This window comes from Mesoplodon mirus (assembly GCF_964341445.2).
Source record: "Mesoplodon mirus genome assembly, chromosome: 14".
In the NCBI taxonomy this organism is placed as follows: Eukaryota; Metazoa; Chordata; class Mammalia; order Artiodactyla; family Ziphiidae; genus Mesoplodon; species Mesoplodon mirus.
Genome location: NC_138990.1, coordinates 42,931,890 through 42,958,104, shown reverse-complemented (window position 1 = coordinate 42,958,104; position 26,215 = coordinate 42,931,890). Strand labels below are relative to the sequence as shown.

The 26,215-nt window shown below is 42.7% G+C and overlaps 2 protein-coding genes across 5 annotated transcripts in view; one reads left to right on the top strand and one right to left on the bottom strand.

Annotated features, from left to right (window-relative positions):
• The window catches only part of LOC309815345 (UBX domain-containing protein 2A-like), a 47,627-nt gene that overhangs the window by 19,518 nt on the left and 1,894 nt on the right, over positions 1–26,215 (bottom strand). For all 4 annotated transcript variants that reach the window (XM_082642092.1, XM_082642091.1, XM_082642089.1 and 1 more), the window contains exons 2-3: positions 4,226–4,280; positions 1,730–1,868 (exon numbers count right to left, since the gene is read on the bottom strand). In XM_082642092.1, coding sequence (XP_082498218.1) covers positions 1,730–1,868; positions 4,226–4,266 — 180 coding nt within the window. In that variant the 5' untranslated portion in view covers positions 4,267–4,280. The remainder of the gene's footprint in view (positions 1–1,729; positions 1,869–4,225; positions 4,281–26,215) is intronic.
• Positions 5,894–9,207, top strand: LOC309815632 (serine/threonine-protein phosphatase 1 regulatory subunit 10-like). The gene has a single exon (XM_082642532.1). It carries the CDS (start codon positions 6,208–6,210, stop codon positions 8,881–8,883), a length of 2,676 nt encoding a protein of 891 aa, XP_082498658.1. The 5' UTR covers positions 5,894–6,207; the 3' UTR covers positions 8,884–9,207.

The window sequence follows — 26,215 nt, the reverse complement described above, 5'->3', positions numbered from 1 at the left end:
GAGAGGCCTGCGTACCGCAAAAAAAAAAGTTAGTTGAAAATATCACATGATAACCCTTATGTAGAATCTAAAAAAATGATACAAGTGAATATATTTACAAAACAGAAACAGACTCATAGATATAGAAAACAAACTTATGGCTACTGAAGGGGAAAGGTGGGGTGAGGGATAAATTAGGAGTTTGGGATTAACAGATAAACACTACTACATATAAAATAGATAAACAACAAGGGCCTCCTGCATAGCACACAGAACTTATATTCACTATCTTGTAATAACCTATAATGAAAAAGAATTTGAAAAATATATATAACACATATATTTTATATATATTATATATATCATATATATTTTTATATACATTATATATATTATATATATTATATATATGTTATATATATATAAAAAAACAGAATCACTTTGCTGTACATCTGAAACTAACACAACTTTTTTCTTTTTTTGGCCATGCCACGTGGCTTGTGGGATCTTAGCTCCCCAGCGAGGGACTGAACCTGTGTCCTCAGCAGGGAAAGCTCAGAGTCCTAACCACTGGACGGCCAGGGAATTTCTTAACACAACATTTTAAATCAACTGTACTTCAACTAAAAAAAAAAAAAAAGTCGAGGGACCTCCCTGGTGGCACAGTGGCTAAGAATCTGCCTGCCAATGCAGGCGACACAGGTTCGATCTCTGGTCTGGGAAGATCCCACGTGCCGTGGAGCAACTAAGCCCGTGTGCCACAACTACGGAGCCTACACTCTAGAGCCTGCAAGCCACAGCTACTGAGCCCACGTGCCACAACTACTGAAGCCTGCGCGCCTAGAGCCTGTGCTCCTCAACAAGAGAAGCCATCGCAGTGAGAAGCATGCACACTGCAACGAAGAGAAGCCCCCGCTCGCCGCAACTAGAGAAAGCCCACGTGCAAAAATGAAGACCCAACGCAGCCAAAAATAAATAAATAAAAAATAAATTTATTAAAAAAATAGTTAGTTGAGAATCTGAACATGGAATCTTAAACTTAAAGGTATATTTATTAATATGACAATAATCCTATCAGAAATATCTTTTAAGTTTTGGGAAGCTGTCAAGTGCATGATGGCAGGTTATCAAAATTCTTACTTTCACTTAAAAAAGTTGATAAAATCGTATCTTATCATTTGCAATAAATACTGTAAGTTGTTTCCCTTGAAGTGTCAGATTTACTTCATACATTTTGAGAAAATGTCTGCAGAATATCCAAGACTGAATAACTAGTTGTCTGTAAATCACTTTCATGTAAAAACAGTACACCATGAAAAAGCAGAGTGTTCAGCTTGTATCTCAAGCAATGGTACTTTTCCTTAAGATACTTCTGTATATTCTAGAAATGTTTTACATACACTTCATATTTTATCACATAGAATATTGTAAGATGTGTATTAAAGAGCTGGGGATTAATGAAATGTGTCAATTTTACTGCTTCATCAAGGAAATTTTTAATTGAAACGAGTGTTTTTCCCCCCTGCAAGTTCAAGGAAAGAATACAGTAGTTACTGGTACAGAGTAGTGTCACTACCTCAATTCCTCCTAAGGTGCCAGTTTTGCCGACCACTGCTTTTGCAGTATCGGTGCAAACTCAACACAGTGAAAACAGTAAATAGTATCTTACTATTATTATGAAAACAGTTTTGACCTCTAAAGGGCCATATGTTGAGAAGCACTGGGAAAGAAAAAATTTATGGACACTTACCTGTTTCTTTTGTTCAGTGGGAGACAAACATTTGGCACCAACCTTCTGAGCTTCCTCAAAAAGGCTGTCAACAAAATATTCACTATTTGTTTGTTGATTATCACTAAGAGGTTGGTGGTCAGATCCTGTTTCACAAACCCTATACACACACACAAAAAAGAAAAATAAGCACTATTAACCATTAATTCTCTTAAAAATTTACACAAATTGTTTTCGTTAAAGGATCTAGAACTGACATGCTACCTCCACGCCTGCAGTTGAGACTCTCTTCTGAATTAACACAGGAGATATGTGGCCTCGGGAAGTCGTTAACACTTGTGGTCCAGAGCAGGGTTTTCTCAACTTCAGTCCATTGATATTTGGGGAAGGTTAATTCTTTGTTGGGCAGGCTGTCCTGTACACTGTGGGAAGTTTAGCAGCATCTGTGGCCGTTAACCACTAGACGCCAGTAGCATGGACAACCCCCAACCCCCCAGTGTTATAATAATAAAACACATCTTTAGACAATGCCAGATGGCCTCTGGGGGTGGGATGGGCAAAACTGCACCAGGGTGAAAACCACTGGTCCAGAGTAAAAAACCGTGTTCTTTGTAAAGCTCTCAAAATGGCTTTAAAGGGGGTTACTATGTACTTTTTGGTAACACAAAGCACTCTTGAAACTAAAGGTGGTAAGGTGTGAGGAACAGTCATAATCATAGTTAAATGGATGAGTTATATGGTATGCGAATTACGTCTCCACAAAACTGTTAGAAGTCCTAAGTTAATTTTACTCTTTAAACTCAGTCATTCAGGGCTTCCCTGGTGGCGCAGTGGTTAAGAATCTGCCTGCCAATGCAGAAGACACGGGTTCGAGCCCTGGTCTGCGAAGACCCCATATGCTGTGGAGCAACTAAGCCCGGGCGCCACAACTACTGAGCCTGCACTCTAGAGCCTGTGAGCCACAACTACTGAAGCCCACACATGTAGAGCCCGTGCTCCGCAACAAGAGAAGCCACCACAATGAGAAGCCTGCGCACCGCACACACAATGAGTAGCCCCTGCTCACCGCAACTAGAGAAAGCCCACGCGCAGCAATGAAGACGCAACACAGCCAAAAATTAATAAATGAAAATTAAAAAAACAAATTAGTCATTCAACTGGGGCTTCTGTGGTGGTCCAGTGGTTAAGACTCCGTGCTTCCACTGCAGGGGGCACGGGTTGGATCCCTGGTTGGGGAAGTTCTGCAAGCCACAAGGTGTGGCAAAAATAAATAAGCAAGCAAGTAAGTAAGTAAGTAAATAAATAAATAAATAAATAAGCAAGCCATTCAACTTATTTCTGTGTAGAAAAGAGTTAACGTAGCAGGCCTAACTGTTGCTATCCTTTTTACTTTTCTCATGAGTATGGAATTTTAAAATGTGCCTAGTCCCCAGTATAAACCCTAGGCTCATTTCCAATGAACTTCCCTGGTAGACAACATCTCACACGTGCTATATAACTTACTACTGGAGGAATTAAGTGTGTGTCCTGGTGGCTGCACTGGGCAAGGACTCTTAGAAGCTTATGCCTGGTTTCCCCTGGACTTCACCCCCTTGCAAAGTATCTTTTCATTGCAATAAAGCTTAGTCATTAGTATGACTATAGGCTGAATCCTGTGAATCCTCTAAGCAAATCATCACATCTGGAGGCAGTCTTAGGGGCTCCTGACATAACCTCACAATTATATACTTAGTATCAGATATTTATATAAAACAGTAAGTACTCTAGTGAAAAAATAATAAATAGTATTTGTTCGGTATAGAAAGTGTTCACAAAGTACTTGTAAACACCTGTCTCCTTAAATGGACTATGAATGAAAGATATTTACCTTTTCAAGTATTTAAAACACAGAACATAATACAAAAATAAATATTCCACTTCAGAGAAGTGAGAATAAAGAATTTTGTATTAATAAGAACGACAGACTTTGCATCTACCATTTATTGGGTGCCTGCTATATGCTAATACGATGCTCGGTGCTTTAAATTGGTTATCTAATTCTTACAAAAACCTTTCAGGTAACTATGTACACCTCCTCCTTTTTAGATGAGATATTGAAGCTCAAAGAATCTACCTAAGTTGCTCAAATGCCAGAGCAGTAGTGTTAAGACAGAGATGGGATTCAAACCTAGGTTTACCTGATTCCAAAGCCATTATATTTCCACTATGACTTCAAGATGGTATAACACAAGAGGCTAATGAAGTAATAAATAGTTACTTTAACTTCCCTCTTAAATAACAGAAATAATATGTGGGCAGAGAGAAATTTAACACTTAAAAAAATTAATCACAAAAAGATTTAAAACTTGACTAAAATCCATTGAATGCAGCTATGGAAAAAAAAACTTTAAAGTACATTACTATTTGGTATTTAACAGATAATCATCATGAAAACTTAACTAAGTCAGTGAAACGTAAAAAGAGAGAAAGACAGTAACAAAGGCATTAATAACAAAGAAAATGCATAAATTAACTCACCATTCTTCCTTTATACTTTCAAGATTATCTACTTCTTTCATTCTCTTTTGCCTTACTGTAAAAGTAAAAAGAAAAATAAGGTAAAGTTCTTAATACAGTATTTTAAATAAATTCATTCCAACATATGCATTAAGATTCTTTACCATTAAGTTATTATGTACTCCTAAAGTAGCACTAAAGGGGTCTCAAGAACAATTGACCTAACTCAAAGCTGTCACTTTCACTTAAAGTAAAGCAATAAAAAGTAAATTTTGGATTTGGATAATCTGACAAAAGAAAGATTTCATAAAAGTCATGATGAGGGGAATTCCCTGGCGGTCTAGTGGTTAGGACTCTGTGCTTTTACTACCAAGGGCCCACGTTCAACCACTGGTTGGGAAACGAAGATCCTGCAAGTGCTCGCGGCCAAAAAAAAAAAAAAAAAAAAAAAATTTATGATGAAAAATAATGTATGCTTTGGTCTAATAACAAACAAAAGTGAATGTAAACATTTCACTCAATCTCCAATAGTAACAAAATATCAAATCAATATAAACTCATTCTTTTTTTTCCAATGTAGATGATTTTTATTGTCAATATTCTTTTTTTAAACATCTTTATTAGAGTATAATTGCTTTACAATGGTGTGTTAGTTTCTGCTTTATAACAAAGTGAATCAGTTACACATATACATATGTCCCCATATCTCTTCCCTCTTGCATCTCCCTCCCTCCCACCCTCCCTACCCCACCTCTCTAGGTGGTCACAAAGCACAGAGCTGATCTCCCTCTGCTATGCGGCTGCTTCCCACTAGCTATCTATTTTACATCTGGTAGTGTATATATGTCCATGCCACTCTCTCACTTTGTCCCAGCTTACCCTTCCCCCTCCCCATATCCTCAAGTCCATTCTCTAGTAGGTCTGCAGAGTGAAGTCAGTCAGAAAGAGAAATACAAATACCGTATGCTAACACACATATATGGAATCTAAAAATAAAACAGAAAGAAAAAAAGACCAAAAAATGGTCAGAAGAACCTAGGGGCAAGACGGGAATAAAATAGAGCTCCTTCACAACAAGAGGAGCCACCTCGGCCAAGGTCGACCCCGCAGTGCACAAGGCGGCAGCGCATCTGCGTCAGGACGGAAGCCTGAAAGGGGAGCCGTAGGGAGGGGCCAGTTTCAACTCCGTCACAATCGAATTCGGCCACACAATTGCGTGTTTGCTGAACCAGCCACTACGACTCTTAGATCCCACTCTTACAGTTTGTACTTGAAGCAGTTTTGAAGTCGAGTTTGACCGCGATCCTCTCTCACTGCGCAGGCACCGGTCCGATTCTACCAACCGTTGGTGAGAAATGATCTCGACGGCGGAAGTGGTGGAAGCAGAGGAAAGGGAGGTGCTAGGCCGCTAGGTCAAGCGCACGCGTTCGGAGGCCAGGAAGGAGGCGGAAGAGGGTGCCCGGGGGAAGAGGCTGAGCGAAGGGTTTGAATTTTCTCGGAGAAAGACGGGCCGGCCACGAGGAGAAAAGAAACAAGCCGCAGCAACATCTAAGCCCTTGAAAGCATCCCGAGAGAGGGGGGAAGGGAAAACAGCAGCCACCAGCGCAACCACTTGTGTCTTCCGGCCCTTCCCACCTCTCTTGCCCACCCCCACCAGCCCACGCTGCCTGGGACTTGAAATCTGTGGCCGAAGGACCGTCACCACATAACTTCAAGAATAATCAACCACCCTCCCTTCCCAAACCCACCCAAATTCACTCATCCAGCGTTTCCTTTTTTTAATCCACTCAGAACTTTTTTTCTAAGACCCCCCCCCCTACATGGAGTTGGGTGGGGGGGGGAATGAATACTGAGTTGGCCTTTATTTTTTTTAAGGAGACTTTTTGATCCAATGAGGCCCCCCAAATAATTGAGTTTTGGGTCCTCGTTGGTTGTTTTATTTTTTTTCTCCAAAATTTTAACCCCCTCCCCCCGTGAGCCCGAGGTGGGTAAAAACCTCGATCATGGGTTCGGGTCCCATAGACCCCAAAGAGCTTCTCAAGGGCCTGGATAGCTTCCTTAACCGAGATGGGGAAGTCAAGAGTGTGGATGGGATTTCGAAGATCTTCAGTCTGATGAAGGCAGCACGAAAGATGGTGAGCCGATGCACTTACTTGAACATTCTCCTGCAGACCCGTTCACCAGAAATATTGGTCAAGTTTATTGATGGTGGTGGTTACAAGCTTCTTAACAATTGGCTGACATATTCAAAGACAACCAACAACATTCCCCTCCTGCAGCAAATTCTCCTGACCCTGCAGCACCTACCACTCACTGTTGACCATCTCAAGCAGAACAACACAGCCAAACTGGTGAAGCAGCTGAGCAAGTCAAGTGAGAATGAAGAGCTCCGGAAACTGGCCTCAGTCCTTGTCAGCGACTGGATGGCAGTGATCCGCTCCCAGAGCAGTACCCGGCCTGCTGAGAAAGCTAAGAAGAAACGGAAAGAAGAGGGAAAGAGTCGAACCACCCCTCGTGAGCGACCGTTGACTGAGGTGAAGGCTGAGACTCGGGCCGAGGAGGCCCCGGAGAAGAAGAGGGAGAAGCCCAAGTCCCTCCGAACCACGGCGCCCAGTCACGCCAAGTTCCGCTCTACCGGACTAGAGCTGGAGACCCCGTCTTTGGGGCCTGTGAAGAAGAATGCCAGTGCAGTGGTGGTTTCTGACAAGTACAACCTTAAACCCATCCCCCTCAAGCGTCAGAGTTCCACAGCTGCCGCAGGAGTTGCTGTGCCCCGTGCAGAGAAGAAATACAAGCCACTCAACACAACACCCAATGCCACCAAAGAGATTAAAGTGAAGATCATCCCGCCACAGCCTGTGGAGGGCCTGGGCTTTCTGTATGCGCTCAATTCAGCCCCTGTTCCAGGCATCAAAATTAAGAAGCAGGAGGTGCTGTCAGCCACAGCTGCCAAGCCAAGCCCATTTGAAGGGAAAACGAGCACAGAACCGAGCACAGCCAAACCTTCTTCCCCAGAGCCAGCACCTCCTTCTGAGGCTATGGACACAGAACGTCCAGGGACCCCAGTTCCCCCTGTTGAAGTCCCAGAGCTCATGGATACTGCCTCTTTGGAGCCAGGAGCTCTGGATGCAAAGCCAGTGGAGAGTCCCGGATATCCTAGCCAGCTGACCCGGAAAGGCAGGAAGAGGAAAGCTGTGACCTGGCCTGAGGAGGGCAAACTGAGAGAGTATTTCTATTTTGAACTGGATGCAACTGAACGAGTGAATGTGAATAAGATCAAGGACTTTGGCGAGGCAGCTAAGCGAGAGATACTGTCAGACCGACGCGAGTTTGAGACGGCCCGGCGTCTGAGCCACGACAACATGGAGGAGAAGGTGCCCTGGGTGTGCCCCCGGCCCCTGGTGCTGCCCTCGCCTCTTGTCACCCCTGGAAGCAACAGCCAGGAGCGGTACATCCAGGCTGAGCGGGAGAAGGGGATCCTTCAGGAGCTCTTCCTGAGCAAGGAAAGTCCTCACGAGCCTGATCCTGAGCCCTATGAGCCTATGCCCCCCAAACTCATCCCCCTAGATGAGGAATGTTCCATGGATGAGACCCCATATGTTGAGACCCTGGAGCCTGGGGGAACCGGTGGCTCACCCGATGGGGCGGGCGGTTCCAAGTTGCCTCCTGTTCTGGCCAATCTTATGAGAAGCATGGGTGCCGGGAAGAGCCCCCAGGGTCCTGGAGGAGGAGGCATCAATGTGCAGGAGATCCTCACCTTCATCATGGGTAGCCCTAACAGTCATCCCTCAGAGGAACTGCTGAAGCAACCAGACTATTCAGACAAGATCAAGGAGATGCCGGTGCCTCATGGACTCTTAGGCCCTGGTCCCATAGCCAATGGTTTCCCACCAGGAGGCCCTGGGGGCCCCAAGGGCATGCAGCACTTGCCCCCTGGGCCTGGCAGACCTATGCCAAGTCCCCATGGGGGCCCTGGGGGTCCTGGTGGGCCAGTGGGTCCACATCTCCTGGGTCCCCCACCCCCTCCCTGGGGGGGTGATCCCTTCTGGGATGGCCCAGGTGACCCCATGTGGGGTGGCCCAATGCGTGGGGGACGAGGTCCGGTGCCATACCATAGAGGCCGTGGTGGCCGAGGCGGGAGTGGACCACCTCCTCCTCCATTCCGAGGGGCCAGAGGAGGTCGCTCTGGAGGAGGACCTCCAAATGGACGAGGGGGCCCTGGTGGCGGCATGAGCAGTGGCAGCGGACATCGTCCCCATGAAGGCCCTGACAGTGGCATGGGTGGTGGGCATCACCCCCACGAAGGCCCTGGTGGTGGTGGCATGGGTGATGGCAGTGGCCATCGTCCTCATGAAGGCCCTGGTGGACGAATGGGTGCCGGTGGTGGACATTGGCCCCATGAAGGCCCAGGAGATGGGGGGCCCCATGGCCACCGGCCTCATGATGGCCCTGGTCACCGAGGCCACGACCATCGAGGGCCACCCCCTCATGAGCACCGTGGCCATGATGGCCGTGGTCATGGCGGAGGGGGCCACCGAGGGCTTGATGGAGGCCACAGCCATGGAAGAGACATGTCAAATCGCCCTGTTTGTCGACATTTCATGATGAAGGGTTACTGCTGCTATGAGAACAACTGTGCCTTCTACCACCTGGGTGTCAGTGGGCCCCCCCTGCCCTAGGGACCACCTGCCCACCCGGCCCACACTCCTGTGAACTGCAGCCTTGCTCCTTCCACCCTTTTATGGCTTCTGTGAGGCCCATTTTCCCCTTTCCCCAGCTGATGAGGAGCCGGCCCCCTCAGTGCCCACCTGCCTGGGTTCCTGGGGGTTTTCTGATCACTGGTGTGCATTGATGTACATATTTTCCTCCAGTATGGGGAGGAGAGAGACTGGACACATTCTGTACCCTGGACTGCTGAAGAGGAGACCCGGTTGGCTTCACTTTTTGAGGAGATTTGCCCTTTATGCCAAGCGCCTCTCCGGTATTACCCTTTATGCCTGAGAACCTAAATGAAGCTGGTTATCCTGGAGAACACCTCTACTCTCCTGTTGTGGGTCCTCCACATGCACACAGAACTCTGACACGGGATCAGCTGCACTTATGAAATCATCCCCGCCAAATTCATGCTTCCTCGTGGGGTGGGGAGATGGTAAAAGGGGTACTGTGTATCCCACTGCACTGAGAGGACTCAATCAGGCTGGATTTGAGTTCTGGAATACATCATCCCCACTCCTCCCCTGACACAGGCTTTACATTGAGTCCTTTCTCAAGTAAGACGTTGCAATCTTCCATGAACACCCAGGTTTGCATCATGGGTATGCTAGGTTCAATGATGGCAAATTCACATCGGCATCCGGTGAAAAGTTTTAGCTGGCATAGGTGAGGCCACTGGTGGTGGTCCACCCTTGCCTGCAGCTCATTCTGGAAATTAAAACACTTCAGTGAGACCAGCTTTTCAACTGAAGCCCAGTGTGCTGGGCATGCCAGTCACACTACATGCACTGCCTCTGGGAGTTAGCGCGCTCCTGGCCCCCATCTGGAACCTTGTGGGTGTGAGGCCTCCAGCTCCCTTGACCTGTCAGCCACCTCTGAATCCCCACCAGGTGCCTTCCTGGGTGGATTCGATAAGATGACCTGCGCTCTCCCAGCCCTCTCCTTCACCTGTCTCAGCATCAGTTGTTTTCTATGAAAACAGTGGATTGGTTGGGTTTTACGCAGGGTCTTCGGTTAGAGCCACAGTGGATTTGAGGATGAGTATTTTCTTTTTTCTTTTGGTTTTGTATATTTTGTACATTAAGAATAAACAGTGGAAAGAGAGGCATTTAAAAAAAAAAAAAAAAAGAGGAGCCACCTCAATGAGAAGCCCACGCACCACAACTAAGAGTAGTCCTCACTTGCTGCAACTAGAAAAAGCCCACGCACAGCAAGAAAGGCCCAACGCAGCCAAAAATAAATTAATTAATCAATTTTTTAAAAAATGGAGAGAAGCAAGAGTGAAAATAGTTATTGTTCGGGGGGGGGGGTAAAAAATTGTGGATTATTTTCTCTCTTTCCCAAACTTTCTGCAATACTCTTTTGCCCTTACAACAAAAATAATATAAGAAATAAGGAAACAAATCGATGTTTAAAGAGCCCAAGCCATCTGCCCTTTTTTTTTTTTTTTTGCCGTACGTGGGCCTCACACTGTTGTGGCGTCTCCCGTTACGGAGCACAGGCTCCGGACGCGCAGGCTCAGCGGTCATGGCTCATGGGCCCAGCCGCTCCACGGCATGTGGGATCTTCCCGGACCTGGGCGCGAACCCGTGTGCCCTGCATCTGCACGTGGACTCTCAACCACTGCGCCACCAGGGAAGCCCCCATCTGCCCTTTGAGAGGTCCTGGAAGCAATGACAGACTAGAAGCAATAAGCATACCAAAAGCCTACATCTTGGCTTCTAACTAAAATTTTCCAAGAAAAGGAATCATGGCTCCTTAGAGAAAAGACTGATTCCAGGGTTGGACAGAGAAAGAACAAATGAGCCCGAAATATCTTGCACCAGAAAGTAAGATGGTGTTCAGTGAATGATGAAGACATATCAAAAGGACACTGAAGCCACCTGAAGGGGTTCCCAGTGGACAACTCTGGGAAATGGAACATCAAAGTAAATAATGATACTAATGGATTATAGCTCATTGAATACAACAAAAACCCATGAGGAGTCCATACTATTAGATCTTAAAAAATCAGGAAAAGATGGACTTTTAAATAAATTCAACAGTCATATGGAATCACCACTACCAAGATAAATTCCAGATATATCCAAGATCTAAAATTTAAAAATTGAACCTGAGGGTGATGTCAGCAAAATGAAAGAATAGGCAGCTCCAAGCTCCTGTCCCCACAGAAACATTGAAGAACAAGCAGAAACTATTAGAACCAAGTTAGAACTCTGGAAAGTAGTCAAAGGTTTACAGCTATCAAGCAAATGATGAATCAAGAAAAATACAACTTAAAAACAGCAGGGAAAACAAACCAATTCAAAACTGGGCAAAGGATGTGAACAGACATTTCTCCAAAGAAGAAATATGAATAGACAATAAGCACATGAAAAAGATGCTCAACATCACTAGTCCCAATGAGATACCACTTTATACACATCAGAATAGCTATTATTTAAAAAAACAAAGATAATAAGTGTTGACAGGTATGTGGAGAAATTAGAACACCAGAATATTGCTGGTGGAAATGTAAAACAGTACAGCTGCTGTAGAAAAGGATTTGGTGGTTGAGGCATTACTCACAATAGCCAAGAGGTGGAAATAATCCAGATGTCCATCAACAGATGAATGTCTGAACAAAATGTGGTATATACGTACAACGGAATATTAATTAGCCGTAAAAAGGAATGAGGGCTTCCCTGGTGGCACAGTGGTTGAGAGTCCGTCTGCCAGTGCAGGGGACACAGGGTCGTGCCCCGGTCCGGGAGAAGCCACAACAGTGAGAGGCCCGCGTACCACAAAAAAAAAAAAGAAAGAAAGAAAGAAAGAAAGGAATGAAGTTTTGATACATTAAGGGACTGGGAGAAGAGAGGAATGTAGAATTACTGCATAACGGGCACAGAGTTTCTGTTAGGGACCATGAAGAAGTCTTGGAAATGGACAGTGGTAATGGTTACACACCACTGTGAATATTATTAATGCTGCTGAATTGTACACTTAAAATTGGTTAAGATGGCAAATTTTATGTTATATATGTAGGTATTTTACCACAATAAAAAAAACCTTAAAAAAGGCAAACGTTTTAATTATTAAAGAGAACATGGTAAAGTTCCCTTATAACCTGGAAGAGAAGACAACTTTCCTATAACTCAAATCCAGAAGCAATAAGGGAAAAGACTGATACATTTAACTATGTAAGAATAAAAAAATATTTTTTTAATTTCTACAAAGTAAAAACACAGATGACAAACAAAAACAAACAAATAAACAAAGGGAACTGGCATTACAACTAAAAGGTTAATATATAAAGAACTGATACAGAGAAGAAAAAGGCCAACAATCAAAAGGCAACAAACATGAACAGAGGCGTCTCAGAAAGAGAGAAGCAAATGGCCCTAAAATATGTGAAAAGATGTCAGTCTCACTTATAATGAAATAAATGCAATTGAAACTATATCATGATACCATTTCTCACCGATCAGACTGGCAAAAACTTACAAGTCTTGCAACACATTTTGTTGCTGAGAGTGTGGGGAAACAGCCTCAACCATTTTTGGTGGGAATGCAAAATGGCACATATCCGGGTAAGGGGATGTGGCATTACCTAGTCACCTATGCATATGACAAAGAATCTCTCCTTGACCAAACTGTAGTTAGGCTCCTCTGAGGCACCTTCTCAAGGAGGCATGACCTTGGGCTTCCATTTCTGTTCCTGTAGAGCCCAATTTTAGCAAGAATCCTGTTAAGCAGCTTTACCCAGAATCCCTCCACCCTTGATACCTGATCAAATTCCTCACTCTGCACTGCCCCCACAACCCCGCCACGATACTGATCACCCTGGCCTGCCTTCAGCAAGAATCTTGTAGTTCAGTTTAGCAAGAATCCCACCTTACCTTTGAGGTATCTCTCAGTAATTTTCCATCCACTGACCCATACCTTGCTCTTTGACTATAAATCCCCAGTTGTCCATCTTTTAAAAAAATTATTTTATTTATTTATTTATTTTTGGCTGCATTGGGTCTTCATTGCTGTGCGTGGGCTTTCTCTAGTTGCGGCGAGCGGGGGCTACTCTTCGTTGCGGTGCGCGGGCTTCTCATTGTGGTGGTTTCTCTTCTTGTGGAGCACAGGCTCTAAGCGCACAGGCTTCAGTAGTTGTGGCACGTGGGCTTCAGTGGATTACAGGCTCTAGAACGCAGGCTCAGTTGTTGTGGCACACGGGGTTAGCTGCTCCGTGGCATGTGGGATCTTCCCGGACCCGGGCTCGAACCCGTGTCCTCTGCACTGACAGGCGGATTCTTAACCACTGCACCACCAGGGAAGCCCCTGTCCGTGTTATATTCAGAATCGAGTCCAGTTCCACACTGAGGTCTCTTTTCCCCATCACAATAGTTTCTGTTTTAACTACTGTCCAGCTCTGTTTTCTCTTTGACACGTATATCTAGAAATCCCATTATCTAAAAATCCATCCCAATGATACTTTACCAAAAATATAAAAAGGTGAATACACTAGACTATTCGCTGTAGTATTATTTACAGCATTGATTGTAACAGCAAAGCCTGTAAAAAACCTCAACTTGTCCATTAATAGGGACTTCTTGAATAAACTATGGTAAATCCACACAGTGGGATGTACTGTTAAGTGAAAAAAGCAAAATGGAGAAAAGTATGTATGATATGGTACTGTTTATCTAAGAAAGAGGTGAACATGAATATACGTATATTTGTTTACATTAGGAAAAAATGAAAAAGTAAACCAAAAAATAAATAATAAGGTTACTTATAAAGTGGGAGAGAGGGCACTGGGTGAAGGGAGTAAGGGCAGAAGCTGGATTTCTCTGAATGTATCTTGATTTTTAGATCAACTTTGGACCCATGTAAATATTTTATGCACATAAAAAACAAAGGTAAATTTTAAAAAAGCAATCCCTAAAAACTGAAAGTAAAACTGAAACGAATTAACTGAACTGACAGAGAGGAATTATTTCAAGTAAATTTAAAACATGGTAATTTTACCATATAACCTAGTGGGATGAACCCAAAGAGGAGAAATGAAGTTTCTAGTAGTCATATTATTAGCAATAATATATTAGTATTGTTTATATGAAAAGTATGGTATAAAGATAAAGCAGTGGGTCTCAACCAGGAGGCAACAGTGCCCCTAAGAAGATATGTGGCAATGGCCGGAGGCATTTTTGGGCTGTCACAACAACGGGGGTGGAGGGTGCTACTGGTATCTAGTAGATGAGGTTAGGGATGCTGCTGAAAATCCTACAAGGCACAAGATAGCCCCCACAAGAAAGTATTGCCCAAAATGTTAATAGTGTTGAAGTTGAGAGACCCGGAGATAAAGCAAAGAAGTAATTATGATCTGTCCCTAAAAACCAAGATTTTTTTTCAGAGTAAGAGTAAAGAGATAGAAATATAAAAATCAAAGAAGCCAAGCAAAAGTCCTGTCATCCTATATTTCAAATCGGAAACATCATTACGAACGTTATCATTTCTCTTAAGAAAATACATAGTGGCTCTGTCCACTGAAAAGGCCAAAAAGCAATAAGCAATCAGACAACAATGAGCACAGGACACCTACCGCCCAGATTTGTGGTCTCCAAATACTATTTCCCACCAAAAGGAATCAGTTTCTTAGAGAAATGGCTGTCTCCAGGTCTGGGGCAAGAAATATGCACTTTATGCCTTGTATTGACACCTTGGATTAATGTCAAAAGGAATCAGAAGTTGGGAATTCCCTGGCGGTCCAGAGGTTAGGACTCGATGCTTTCACTGCGGGGGCCTGGGTTCGATCCCTGGCCAGGGAACTAGGATCCCCCAGGCCATGAGGCACAGCCAAAAATAAAACAAAACAAAACGAAAAAAAGGATTCAGAAGTCAGTTTGAAAAGGCTACCATTGGTGAAAGATGGGACTGAAAAACAGCTACATGAATTGAAACACATCAAATACAAGTTCATACTGATACTCATTAAAACACAGAAACTCATTCACAGAAACACAGAAACTCATTTCCAGAACAGTAGGGTACCAATTTATTTTGAAAACTGGCAAGTAAGGGAAAGAATCAAGTATTCATCCTGCCTTTCCTGTATAAACTAACTCAGAGTAATCAAAGAGTTAATAAAAGAAGTTTCCTTTATAAATGAATTCAGCTAAATGAAGGTTTATAGAGTTAGAGTATCTCCAATTTGCAACCCCTAATGCAAACAGACCTAGGCAATGATATCAATGGCTGCTAACATCACACAAAGGAAACAGACATAAATATATGCCTCAGTGTGAAAGCTCAAACCACCACGTGTGAAGCCTTCTTTCTAAAAATGAAACTGAATCCATTCAAGCCTCTAGGTCTAAACATCAGATTACAGGAAATATAGGGCACAGAGGAACATGATCAGGTGACATCACAGGGGCGCAATCAACAAAATCCAGAACTCGGGAAATTCTGCAGGAGAAATGATCCATTTTCTTCAATATATATATTACCAGGGAGAAAAAAGAAGTAGAAATAATCTTTTTAAATATTTAAGAGATATATCAATTAATTACAACATATGGACCATATCTATGTTATTATTTAAAGAAACTAAATGGAAAAAAGCTATGAATCAGGAACATTTGAACACTGGATGGATATTTGATGATATGTGGAGTAACTGTTAATTTTAAAGGTGTGACAATGGGATTGTAGCTTTTTAATAAATTTATTTATTTATTTATATTTTTATTTTTGCCTGCGTTGGGTCTTTGTTGCTGCGTACGAGCTTTCTCTGGTTGCGGTGAGCAGGGGCTCCTCTTCGTTGCGGTGTGCGGGCTTCTCATTGCGGTGGCTTCTCTTGTTGTGGAGCACGAGCTCTAGGCACGCGCGGGCTTCAGTAGTTGTGGCATGTGGGCTCAGTAGTTATGGCTCGCAGGCTCTAGAGCACAGGCTCAATGGTTGTGGCACACGGGCTTAGTTGCTCCACGGCATGTGGGTTCTTCCTGGACCAGGGCTTGAACCCATGTCCCCTGCATTGGCAGGTGAATTCTTAACCACTGAGCCACCAGGCAAGTCCCCTGTAGCTTTTTTCTTTTTTTAAAAAATTTATTTATTATTTAATTTAATTTATTTATTGTTTCTGGCTGCATTGGGTCTTCGTTGCTGCGCACAGGCTTTTCTCTGGTTGTGGCTAGTGGAGGCTACTCTTCATTGTGGTGCGTGGGCTTCTCATTGCGGTGGCTTCTTTTGTTGTGGACTATAGGCTCTAGGTGCACAGGCTTCAGTAGTTGTGGTTCGCGGGCTCTAGAGCGCAGGCTCAGTAGTTGTGGCGCACGGGCTCAGCTGCTCCGCGGCATGTGGGATCCTCCCAGACCAGGGCTTGAACCCGTGTCCCCTGCATTGGCAGGCAGACTCTGAACCACTGCGCCACCAGGGAAGCCCCCCTGTAGCTTTTTCAAGTACTTGTTTTAGGGACTTCCCTGGCGGTCAAGTGGGTAAGACTCCGTGCTTCCACTGCAGGAGTCATGGGTTCAATCCCTGGTCAGGGAACTAAGATCCTGAATGCCGTGTGGTGAGGTCAAAAATAAATAAAGTATTTGTTTTAGCTACATACTGAAATATCTAGATGAAATCCAATTACTAGAATTTGCTGCAAAATAATCAAGTGGGGTGAGGAGTGGAGGGAGTATAATTGAAACCAAAATGGCTATGACTTGATAATTAGTGAAGCTGGGTAATGAGTATACATGGGAGTTTACTATTCTCCACCTTTTTATATATGTTTGAAATTTTCATAATAAAAATTGGGATAAAAGAACTATCTTAAAAATATATACATGTAGAGTTGTACAATGTCGTTTCATTAGCTTCTTAAAAGGCAGTACTTTTGCTCTATCAGTAAGTTACTCAATAATCCAAGAATGGCAGTAGTTCCAAAGATCTGCATCCTCAGTGAGAAATAATGTATGTGAATCTTACTCCCCAAATTAGAAATGTGAAGTGGGGAAAAGTACTATGAACTCATATGTAAAGTGCTGAACATGAGAAATAGATTGATCATGTTTAGGATAAAGATACATCTGTTTTAAGACAACCAAAGGAAAAAAAAAAAAAGACAACCAAAGAGCTTCATAAGACATTTGGTTGACTCACGGCTTAAAGGCAATGTGGGCACAGAGAGAAATTTTAGCAGCACACGGATGTGCAGTGTGAAGTCAAACACAGACAATAGTTATAAACTGCCTATTGCACAATTAAAGTTATCACTTGTCAACATTCAAGGTAGGAAAAATCAGATCTGTTCTATGGAACCTGGAATGCCTGATTATTAAAGGAAAACACAACCAAACTGATGATGGAGAGAAAAGTACAATGCTTTAGTAAACCTACATAGCTATATATATATATATATTTTTTTTTTTTTTTTTTTTTTTTTTTTGCTGTACGCGGGCCTCTCACTGTTGTGGCCTCTCCCGTTGCGGAGCACAGGCTCCGGACGCGCAGGCTCAGCGGCCATGACTCACGGGCCCAGCCGCTCCGCGGCATATGGGATCCTCCCAGACCGGGGCACGAACCCGTATCCCCTGCATCGGCAGGCGGACTCTCAACCACTGCGCCACCAGGGAGGCCCTACATAGCTATATTTTTAACCAGACTTTTAATTAAAAGTCCCCCAAACAAGATTACAATTACTTTTTACATGTGCTTAAAACAAACAGTTAAGAGAATGTTACTATTAGGTCACGATAGACTGTTTATGATAATCAAGGTCCCAGAGTCTACTCTCCAGATTTAAAACTAAAGAAAAACAATTTTGGACTTCCCTGGCAGTCCAGTGGTTATGACCCCACGCTTCCAATGCAGGGGGAGCAGGTTTGATCTCTGGTCAGGGAACTAAAATTCCACATGCCGCGCAGTGCGGCCAAAAGAAAAGAAAAGAAAAATAAAGAAAAACACTTTACCAAAAAGAAGATATAATCAAGCTAGATATCTCCAGAAAGCATTAAAAATATTTCAACTCTCAAACAGACTACATCAAATATGCTGCTTAAATTCTCTGTGGAGAATATGTATATAAAAAAACAAATGCCTCTATTTAAAAATGTAAGTATTGGGCTTCCCTGGTGGTGCAGTGGTTGAGAGTCCGCCTGCCGATGCAGGGGACACGGGTTCATGCCCCGGTCTGGGAAGATCCCACATGCCGCGGAGCGGCTGGGCCCGTGAGCCATGGCCGCTGAGCCTGCGCGTCCGGAGCCTGTGCTCCGCAACGGGAGAGGCCACAACAGTGAGAGGCCCGCGTACCACACACATACACAAAAATAATAAAAATAAATAAATAAATAAAAATATAAGTATTAAAAAATGTAAGTATTAAGCATATTTTAACAGAGGGCAGACCTGCTCAGTAACAGCCACTGAAGATCCATCAGATCCATTTCAAAGCAATGAGAAACAAAAAATGGGCACTAGAAGTAGTAGCATACTGCTCCCACTTAAAAGTCTCCAAAGTATCTGGAGGTGGATTTAATCTGGGTAACTGATGATCCAGCAGCAGCCTTTCACCAGATAACATCAGTCTGATCTTAGGTCCTGACTTCCATTCCATTTTCCTGCTGCTAATGGAACTGGGCTCATAACCACAGCCAATTTGGCTGGAGCACTAATTCCCACTTAGCATCTGTTTTGCTAGGAATGAAAGTACGATAGTGGAGTCTGCTCTGGAAAATATCATTGAAAACTGTTTTAAATGCTTCTATTATTTTCATTACGAATTGAACATAAACTGTTAGTGAATTTATTTCTTAGCCGTTTTGTAACAAAATTGTGAGCAATTCTGGAAAACAAGGAGAAACTGAAAGGAAGGAAAAATGAGGAAATGCAATGAGGCAGAGGAGTCAGTACCCAACATAAGGTGGGGGAGGGCACCTTCAGCAGCACCCCCAACAAGAACTTCACAGGCTGCCTTTTAGCCTTTCAGCTAGCTTTTGGGTAGGAGTTACTAGAGCCACAACCGAGAAGATGGCATCCAACAATCAAGGCAAATTGGATGTCTTTATTGTGTCAAGTGGGTATTTTGTATTTCTAAAGACTTCTTAATCCCTCCTGTACTGCTCTTCAAAATTATTCCCTAGACTTAAAACACGAAAACAGGGCTTCCCTGGTGGCGCAGTGGTTGAGAGTCCGCCTGCCGATGCAGGGGACACGGGTTCGTGCCCCGGTCCGGGAAGATCCCAGATGCCGCGCAGCGGCTGTGCCCATGAGCCATGGCCACTGAGCCTGCCCATCCGGAGCCCGTGCTCCACAACAGGAGAGGCCACAACAGTGACAGGCCCGTGTACCGCAGAAAAAAAAAAAAAAGAAAGAAAACAGACTATTATTTCATCCAAAGAATTTTACTAAATATTTATTAAATGTAAGGCACTGGATTAAGCTTTAGATTTACAAAGTATCAATAATAAATCAGAGAAGAGGGAGATATTTTTTTAAATATCAAAAATGTATAACATCTTAAATGGATTACACAAATAAACTGTATGCTTTAAAAATGCAACCATTAAAGCTGATTGTTAAATATAAGATACAGCACCTGTCAATGTCTTTTTGAGTTTGCAAGTGCTTATTACATTTATTAGATAAATATAATTATGTCTTCTCTGGGCCAAGGATAAATCTGAGGTCCAAAGGGAAAAAAAATGGTGTATATATTTGTTTATGGTATGGAAAAAACTTAGCTAAAGCCATGAAAAGAATGTGAAAAGGAAAAGGGGATAAGCATTGTCGACTTTAAAAAATGCACAGTGTGAGAGTTTTGAGTTAAGTTTTATTTGGGGCAAAATAAGGACTGCAGCCCAGGAGACAGCATCCCAGGTAGCTCTGAGAAACTGCTCCAAAGAGGTAGGGGGGAAGGTCGGTATATATGTGATTTTGGTGAAGGGGGAGTACATGCAATCCAGCACAGACATTTTTGCAGAAGGTTTCTGCTAGTCAAGAGGAGTAGATGTCACCATGAAGGATTTTAGTGTTTTTCTAGATATTAGGAAATAACAAGAATTGGGCTCATAAAATCAGCTTCTGAAAATATCTAACTATCTCAAGACCTGTTCTGCCAGTTTTTCCTGGAGTACAGAGTGCCTCATTTCTGCTCTCTACCCTGAACTCCTTTCAAGGGGTGTTGAAAATCAGCAGATGCAGCAGCACATGATTTAATCCTTGTAGAGGTAGATGGCAAGTGCCAATGGAAAATGCCAATTTGTAGTTGACAGCATCATCGAGCTAAAACAGTAATCTATCCTAACAGCAACACAAAACTCAATGCTCAAAACTAATAACTCAAAACACATACTGTTCAGAAATATGGCTGTAAGTTACATAAGAAACGGCTATGAGTTCAAAGCAGTTGTCTTTAGGGAAACGGAGTGGGAGCACTTTTAGTTTTAAGTCTTCTGACACTACATATTTGCCTTTTAAACTATATATTGTTTTGATTTAAAAAAAATTTAAAAACCAGAAAACCAACTGAAAATATATTCAGAAAGCCAGAATTTCATGGTTTTCTCCTAAGACCTTGTCCTTCAAATCTCATATTTCTAAAACTATTTAATTGCTTCACTTTAAGAATTACTTTCTTTTTGGGAATTCCCTGGCAGTCCAGTGGTTAGGACTCTAGGCACTTTCACTGATGTGGACCCAGGTTCAATCCCTGGTCGGGGAACTAAGATCCCACAAGCCGCACGGTGCAGCCAAAATAAATAAATAAATAACTTCCCTTTCAAACATACACAAAAGAATAGAAAAATATAAACACCCATCCCAACTATTCAGATTTCAAAAGCTTTTTTTTTAAGGTTGCACCTCGATGCATGTGGGATCTTATTTCCCAGACCAGGGATGGAGACTGTGCCCCCTGCATTGGGAACTCAGAGTCTTAACCACTGATCTCCAGGGAAGTCCCAAATTTCAGAAAAGTTTATCTTTTGACTTACTTGCTTCTTTTTTATTTAAGAACCAGTAATAGATAGTTAAATACTACTTCATTTTAAAATATTACATGGGGCTTCCCTGGTGGCGCAGTGGTTGAGAATCTGCCTGCTAATGCAAGGGGACACGGGTTCGAGCCCTGGTCTGGGAGGATCCCACATGCCGTGGAGCAACTAGGCCCGTGAGCCACGACTACTGAGCCTGCGCGTCTGGAGCCTGTGCTCTGCAACAAGAGAGGCCGCGATAGTGAGAGGCCCGCGCACCACGATGAAGAGTGGCCCCCGCTTGCCACAACCAGAGAAAGCCCTCGCACAGAAACGAAGACCCAACACAGCACAAATAAATTAATTAATTAATAAACTCCTACCCCCAACATCTTCTAAAAATAAATAAATAAATAAATAAAATATTACATGGTATGTCAAGTATGTGCATCTTACTGCGAATTAATTATACCTAAATAAAGTTGTTTAAAATATTAAAAATGTATATTTATTCAGCTCCTACTATATACCAGGCATGATTCTAGGTGCTTGGGATACATACTGAACAAATAGACAGATCCCAGCCCCTGTGGACATTACATTCTGGTGGTGCTGTTTGCTTTTCAGTTGACAGTTTTCCAACATTATTTTCAACTACTCTAAAATAATCCTTTAGTTTAGATATGATCCTGACTGTCTCATAAACATTCCACTTCTTTGTTCACATCGTAACTATCCTTCTGATTTTGGACACAGGCAGCAGTAAGCGGCAGCTTGCACCAAGCAGTAGCAGGAAGCAAGATCTTAGTTCCGGGACAGGGAGTCCTAACTACTGGACCACAGGGGCCAGCAGCTAGGGCCTGGGTCCCTGTTTCCTGCCTTGTCAGGAAAGAATTCAGGCAAGGAGGCAGAAGGTAAAGAGAAAAGCAAAAAGTTTATTGGAAAAACAAAGTACATGCAGAAAGACGCAGGGGCAAACTCAGAGAAGAGCCGCGCCCTCGGGAAGTTTAAATCCTTTATAAGGGGGCAGTCTTGCAGCTCTTTGTCTTCTTTTGGCCAACAGTAGTGTTTTGACCCCATGGCTAATTTGCTTCTGGACCCTCCCTTGGGTGCGCACGCACCCCTAAGTTAAGGTGGAGCCCACCACGAAGGCCTCTGGGACGAGATAGCAGGACTTACTATGGTCTGGCACCCCCTGCCTTTTTGACCCCATGAAGGCTTTTGCACATGCATAATGTCTCCCTTGTCCCAAGGATGGCAAGTGTATGACCTCTTGATCCTTTAATAGGGTTTAGTCCCACTCTGTCTCTGCCATAAAAATGCCCAATGTCTGGTTATTTACCCTATTCCTGTTGCTGGTTTTTATAACGAGGTGCAGATCTTGAAATATAAATAGGAGTCGGGTCATAAATATGTAGTCCTGGAGCCCGTTTGTCTCTTGCTTCAGGAAGTGTAAACAGGGGGCTGGTAATGAATGTTCAGCTTGGAGCCCATCTTCTTCTCACCCCAGGAGGTGTGAACAGGAGGCCAGTTGTAAATGCCTAGCCCGGAGCCCATCTATCTCCAGCCTCACTTCTAGGCATTCAAATCTAAATTATCCTTCAAGTCCCGGCTCAAGATCTACTTCTACTGTAAAGGTGAAATAGTAACCTTATTAATAATCCTCTCCTAAAGCATTTAGATTTTTGGCATTTAAATCATATTGTCTGATATTATTTACTATTGTTTCTTTTAGCTCTACTAGATCCAAGATCCTTGAAGACAGGTACCACAACTTACCCCTTTCCTGTTTCTTCCGTAGTGCTTAGCAAGCGCAAAACAAGGAGTAGCCATCCTTAGAGTATCTCACTATGTTTCCTGTTAATAGGTTATTGTTCTCTAGCAAATTACTAATATTTTTCATCATTTCGTAGTTATAAGCTACTGATAATTGTTTTTACTTGTTTCATGACAGCAAAAGAGAATGAAGAACAGACCCTGGATTCAAAGTATCCTGTACTGGAATACTGCCTACATCATTTTTGAGCTTAAGTGTTGTTATTTAACTTCTCTAAGTCCTAGCTGCCTAATTTGTAACTTGGAAATAATTGTCCTCTTAAGAAGGTTGTTTTGAGAACAAAAGAAATACAATAATGAAAATACAATAATGTTATGCTCCTTTCTCTTTTCCCAGCCCACAATCATAACCTCTGTTACAAGGACTTATGGTAAGAAAACACCTTCAGACTTAAGTCTCAAAAGTTTTAATTTGGGGACTTCCCTGGTGGTCCAGTGGTAAAGAATCCGCCTTCCAATGCAGGGGACGTAGGTTCAATCCCTTATCAGGGAACTAAGATCCCACATGCCACGAGGCAACTAAGCCCACGTGCCACAACTACTGTGCTCGTGCATCTCAATGAGACAGCCCACATGCCACAAACTACAGAGCCCACGTGCCACAAACTACAGAGTCCACATGCCCTGGAGCCTGTGCGCCACAAGTAGAGAGAGAAAACCTGCATGCCACAACTGGAGAGAAGCCCGTGTGCTGCAACTAGAGAGAAACCTGAGCAGACCTGCGCTGTAACAAAAAGGATCCCGCATGCCTCAACAAAGATCCTGTGTGCCACAACTAAGACCTGACGCAGCCAAAAAAACAATTAAGGAAAATAAATAAAAACTCAAAAAAATTTTTTAATAATAATTAAAAAAAAGTTTTAATTTGACATGGCTATGAAATTTTACTTTTAATTTCACTAATTAAACAACATTTGTATATTTACTGACCCTCCCACCACTGTGTGTAAAGCACTGGTTTAGAACTAATGATAGGAGAGTCAATAGGACAGACACAGTATCTATCACCAGGGAGTCTACAGACGAACAAGGAAAAACATACTGAATGTTTTTCCTTGGCATAGGATTATGAAGTAAAAACTCATTCTATAATGGACATAAAGTCACCATTATTTTAGGTATTTCCTACCATAAATTAGTAATATGGAAATTGACCATGTAAAATTTATATCTATTGTCTATAATCATCAGTCATGTGACACGAATGAACCTAAGTCGTTGTGTACTGTATGTAGAGAATAAAAAAGCCATCTGACAAATATCTTAGTTACCAGTATGAGGCTGGGCATCAGAGTGGACAGATGAACAGAATTTCCTTCATTCTGTTTCAGTTTACTTCTCATCAGTACCACTACCATCTTACATTTGTATTGTATATCAGTTTACTCAACACCTTCTCAAATATTATCTCACTTACTCTCAACAACTGCAGTAATAAAATCAGTCAGGAGCCAGAGTAGACAGCTTTTTGGAACATATCGACTAAAACGAAAATTCAGTCAAAATAGATTTAGACTACTAAGAAGTGTAGTCTTTTAAATGTATACATTAGAATTTGAAAGAAAAACTTGCATATGACAAATTTTACTTATTTTTATAAACACACACTATGGGCTATTTTCTTTAAGATTATGGATTTACATCAAGATATTATGCCACTAGGCCTGCTATGTAGAAGCTGAAGTTTCTCTTTAAAGAAACCATTGGATCACCTTTCAGTTACATCTTCTATGGAATAGGATTAGGGTTCCAAGAGCTAACTATGGGAGCATCAGATCAAACACTTTAAAAAACAGTTTATTTGTATATTTTGTGAATTCTAGTTTATTAACTATTATGTATACAACAAAAAAATGAAATCTTTTGGGAAGTTTCAGCTTATCTTAGCTGTAATTGCAGTAATGAAGAAAATACATTTTTGTTGTCTTCCAGAAAAAATTGTTAATAAGGGAGTTATATGCTCCCAAAGACCAAAGTGATAGTGACAAAAGTAATTTAGATGAGAAAATCCTAGGAGAAAGGTGAAACTTCTGCAGAAACTGTTAAGGTTGCTGAGTCAGCCATCCTCTTGACACCAAGATGTTCGCATTTCAGAATGGGCTCCATACTGAAATGTTATTTACCTTGCAAAACCCATCTCAAATACAATCTCCTTAAGAAAACCTTCCATAATTCCTCCAAAAGGCATGAATATAGAATTGCTAACACAGCAAGGAGAGATCAGTTATGTGCTCTTTGTGTTACCGAGTCCAAGCTCTCTCTGCTTGCCACACAACTGGCCAGTAAATCGGAGATGAGGTGCTGAGGCAAGGAACACAACTTTATTCGGAAAGCCAGAAGACCGAGCAGATGGCAGATAAGTGTCTCTGAAAAACCATCTTCCAGGGGTGTGGATGCCAGTTTCTTTTATAGCACAGAGAGGGGGAGGAGATGAGGAAGTAAAGTAAAAAGGCCATAAGTTTTGCAAATATCCCCTGGAATGGCCAGCCTCGAGGACAGGATGTGTTAATTTCTTCTTTCTTGTGGCCATCCACAGGTGGAACAGGGTCCAGATGTTCCCCTGAACAAAGTCACTTTGGTTTAACCTTCAGGCAGAGGGGCAGGGTTCCCCCAGGCAGGGGATTATGTATACACACTATCCTTTTAGTGAACAAAAGCAGCAGAAAGCAAAGGTTAAAGAAACAGATCCAACATGGAGTCCAATTTGGCTCTTCCCTGTTAGATTAGAATTTGCCCTACCATCACAGCCACAAACCTAGTCCCAATGACCATCTCTGGGTGGTTTCCCCACATCCATTCTTGTCCCATTCAATTCAGTGTCTACAGAGGAGTCAGGGTGACCTTTTTGATTAAGATACAAATTTGACTGTGTGACTTCCTTGCTTAAAATCCTTCAGGGACCTTCCACTACTCTTCAGATAAGGTCTAAATCCTTTGGATAACATGACAGCGGAGTTCACTGCAATGTTCTATTATTACGTTTGAGTGGTTTGAAAACTTCCCTATAAAAGTTTAAAGAAAGAAAAGAAAAAGCTGGTCCTAAATCCTTAACATTGTTTAAAAGGCCCCACATCATCTCTGGGGTCCTAACCACAGCCCCCTTTCGCTTTCCACACTCTATCCAACTGCTCTGACGTTCAGTTCCCAAAACCTTCCCAAGTCTCTGTGGAACTGATTTCCTTTACCTGGACCTTTCTTCCCTCCTTTGGGAGTCACCTTCACCTACTTCCTACTTACCCGTAATAACTTGAGTACAAAAATTACTTTCCTAGGAAAACCTTAACTGATTTCTTCAACTAGGATACGTACCCCGGTTATACACTCTCACAACACCCTACATTCTTCCTTTGTAGCTTCTCTCTAGGTAGACTGGCATTCACTTGTGTGGTTACTTGTGTCCTCCAAAGACAATGTAAAGTCTTTAAAGGCAAAAACCTATAATGGTCACCATCATATCGTTAGTACTCAGCACACAACAGGTACTAAAAACACTCGGATGATAAACTAGGTAATCAGCATTAAATATTAA

Excerpts from the sequence above, each read along its gene's own strand:
- LOC309815632 (XM_082642532.1), top strand. The coding sequence starts at position 6,208 with ATGGGTTCGGGTCCCATAGACCCCAAAGAGCTTCTCAAGGGCCTGGAT.